The sequence below is a fragment of the Amblyomma mixtum genome, chromosome 8 (genome assembly GCF_055824585.1).
Source record: "Amblyomma mixtum isolate Tamu chromosome 8, ASM5582458v1, whole genome shotgun sequence".
Taxonomy (NCBI): domain Eukaryota; kingdom Metazoa; phylum Arthropoda; class Arachnida; order Ixodida; family Ixodidae; genus Amblyomma; species Amblyomma mixtum.
Genome location: NC_143019.1, coordinates 131,681,984 through 131,684,301, shown reverse-complemented (window position 1 = coordinate 131,684,301; position 2,318 = coordinate 131,681,984). Strand labels below are relative to the sequence as shown.

At 37.1% G+C, this 2,318-nt stretch overlaps 1 protein-coding gene across 1 annotated transcript; it reads right to left on the bottom strand.

The window, feature by feature from the left end:
* Positions 1–927: 927 nt before the first annotated feature.
* On the bottom strand, positions 928–1,950 carry LOC149334467 (uncharacterized protein B0403.1-like). Its single transcript, XM_089557937.1, has one exon. The coding sequence runs from the start codon at positions 1,636–1,638 to the stop codon at positions 928–930; it is 711 nt and encodes a 236-aa protein (XP_089414063.1). The 5' UTR covers positions 1,639–1,950.
* Positions 1,951–2,318: the final 368 nt, after the last annotated feature.

Here is a 2,318-nt window from a genome sequence, read left to right as displayed (position 1 = left end):
TGCATGGTTACAAGAATTGTCTTTATGGTTGAATATAAATAAACTAGAGTTAAATGTTAATAAAACAAAGCTTATTGTGTTTAAGGCACGTAACAAGCCTGATAACAGTGAAATCAAGCTTACATTCAAAAATAGCATAATTGAGCGTGTATCTTCCTACAAATTTTTAGGCATAATCTTTGAAGAACACTTGAGTTGGACCCTGCATATTAATAAGATTCATGCCAGCATATCAAGGTCATTATGTGTATTATATAAACTTCGAGACCTTGTTCCGAAATGGCTGAAGTGGCAGTTATATTATACCCTAATTCAATCACATCTTCATTATTGATTACTTGTTTGGGGATCTACAACGAAAACTAACCTCACGAGGCTGATAACATTACAGAATAAAGCAATACGGTATGTCGAAAACCTTGCATACAATGATCATACAGGTTTGTACTTCTCTAAGTATTCTATTCTAAAAGTCAATGAATTATTTGAGTTGAAACTGCTTTCTTATGTGTTTAACGATTTCAAACATCACTTCACTAAATATGTTCAATTAAACTCTAGTAGTGACGCGCCTTATAAATTAAGACACGTCAGTTACAGAGTGCCATTCATAAGGACTAACTATGGAACCGAAATGCTTTCATATTTAATTCCCAGTCTTCTAAATAAACATACACAGGCCATAGAAATTATTTTTTTTATTCAAATACCCTAAAGGCCCTTTACAGGCATTACATAGGGGGTTAAAGAAAAACAATAAAGCAATCGTATTACATAACACAGTGAAAAATATCACAAAGCATAAACAAACGAGCTCAGATAAATAGGGAAGACAACAGGATAAATAAAGTATTTTAAAACTCGCACACACTTGGACCACATTGTTCAGTACAATCTAAAAAAGAATACACTTCTGATAATATTTCATTAAGGGCCAGCAAAGAGTAAGCTCTTCAGTTTGTTAAGAAATGCGTCATAATTGTTTTCGAGAACAATTTCTGCAGGTAGTTTATTCCAGTGATAGATGGCAAGGAACAATGGCGAATGACGCATAAGTTCAGTGTGAGCTATCTGGGGTTGCACTTTGAAGCAGTGGTCTAATCGGGGGAAAATGCGATGTGCTGGTTTGATATGAGAATCTGTGAATGACGAGTGATTGTGATACATCTTGTGAAAGTGACATAGCAGGGTTACAAGTCTTCGCTTTCCAAGAGAGCTTAAATTTAGAGATGATTTGATATCTGTGATGCTGGAGTAGCGCGCGTATTTCCTTGTGATAAACCTAGCAGCCTTATTTTGAAGTGATTCCAGTTTATCCGCAAGATAAGCTTGATGTGGGTTCCAGATGAAAGCGGCATATTCTAGTTGTGATCTGACTAAAGTTGTGTATGCTAAAAGTTTGGTCGCCTGATTTGCAAAGTACAAGCTACGCCTAATGAAACCCAGGGTTTTGTATGCTTTAGTGGTGATATATTCAATGTGTTTGTGCCATGTTAAATCAGAAGAAATGTAGACACCTAGGTATTTGATTGCAGGAACTTTTTCAATGGCCATGTTACCGATAGAATAAAAGATGGGTTCAGTGACTCTAGCCGTCGTAAATGTTACAAGTTTCGTTTTCGAAACGTTTATTTCCATATGCCATTGTTCGCACCACTTAGCTATTTCATCAAGATCTGATTGCAAAGCATTAGTGTCATGAGAGTCAGTAATCTTTCTGTAAATAACACAGTCGTCCGCAAATAGCCTAATTGTAGAAGTGAGGTTGCTGCTTATGTCGTTGATGTAAATAAGGAAGAGGATTGGCCCGAGCACCGAGCCCTGGGGCACACCAGACTTTACATGGGTTAGTGCGGAGCAAAATTCATTGGCAGACACGAACTGCTGTCTGTTAGATAAAAAGTTAACAACCCAGTTCAAAACATTGCTGTTTATGTTAAGATTTTTAAGTTTAAATATAAGACGATTATGGGCAACTTTGTCGAACGCTTTTGCAAAATCAATGAATACGGCATCAATCCTCATTAAATGATGTACAGCGTCGTGCAGGTCGGCCACGAGCTCGAATAACTGTGACTCGCAGGAACGGCCACGCAAGAATCCATGTTGGTTGACAAAAAAAAAAAAGTTCTGCTGACTGAGGTAGTTCATTATTGCTGATGATATGATGTGTTCTAGAATTTTGCATGGTATGCTTGTTAATGAGATGGGCCTGTAATTTGAAAGGCTAGAAGAATCTCCAGATTTAAATATAGGTATAATGCGTGCGATTTTCCAAGCATCGGGCACAATTCCTGTATCAATGGACTGCTGAAAAA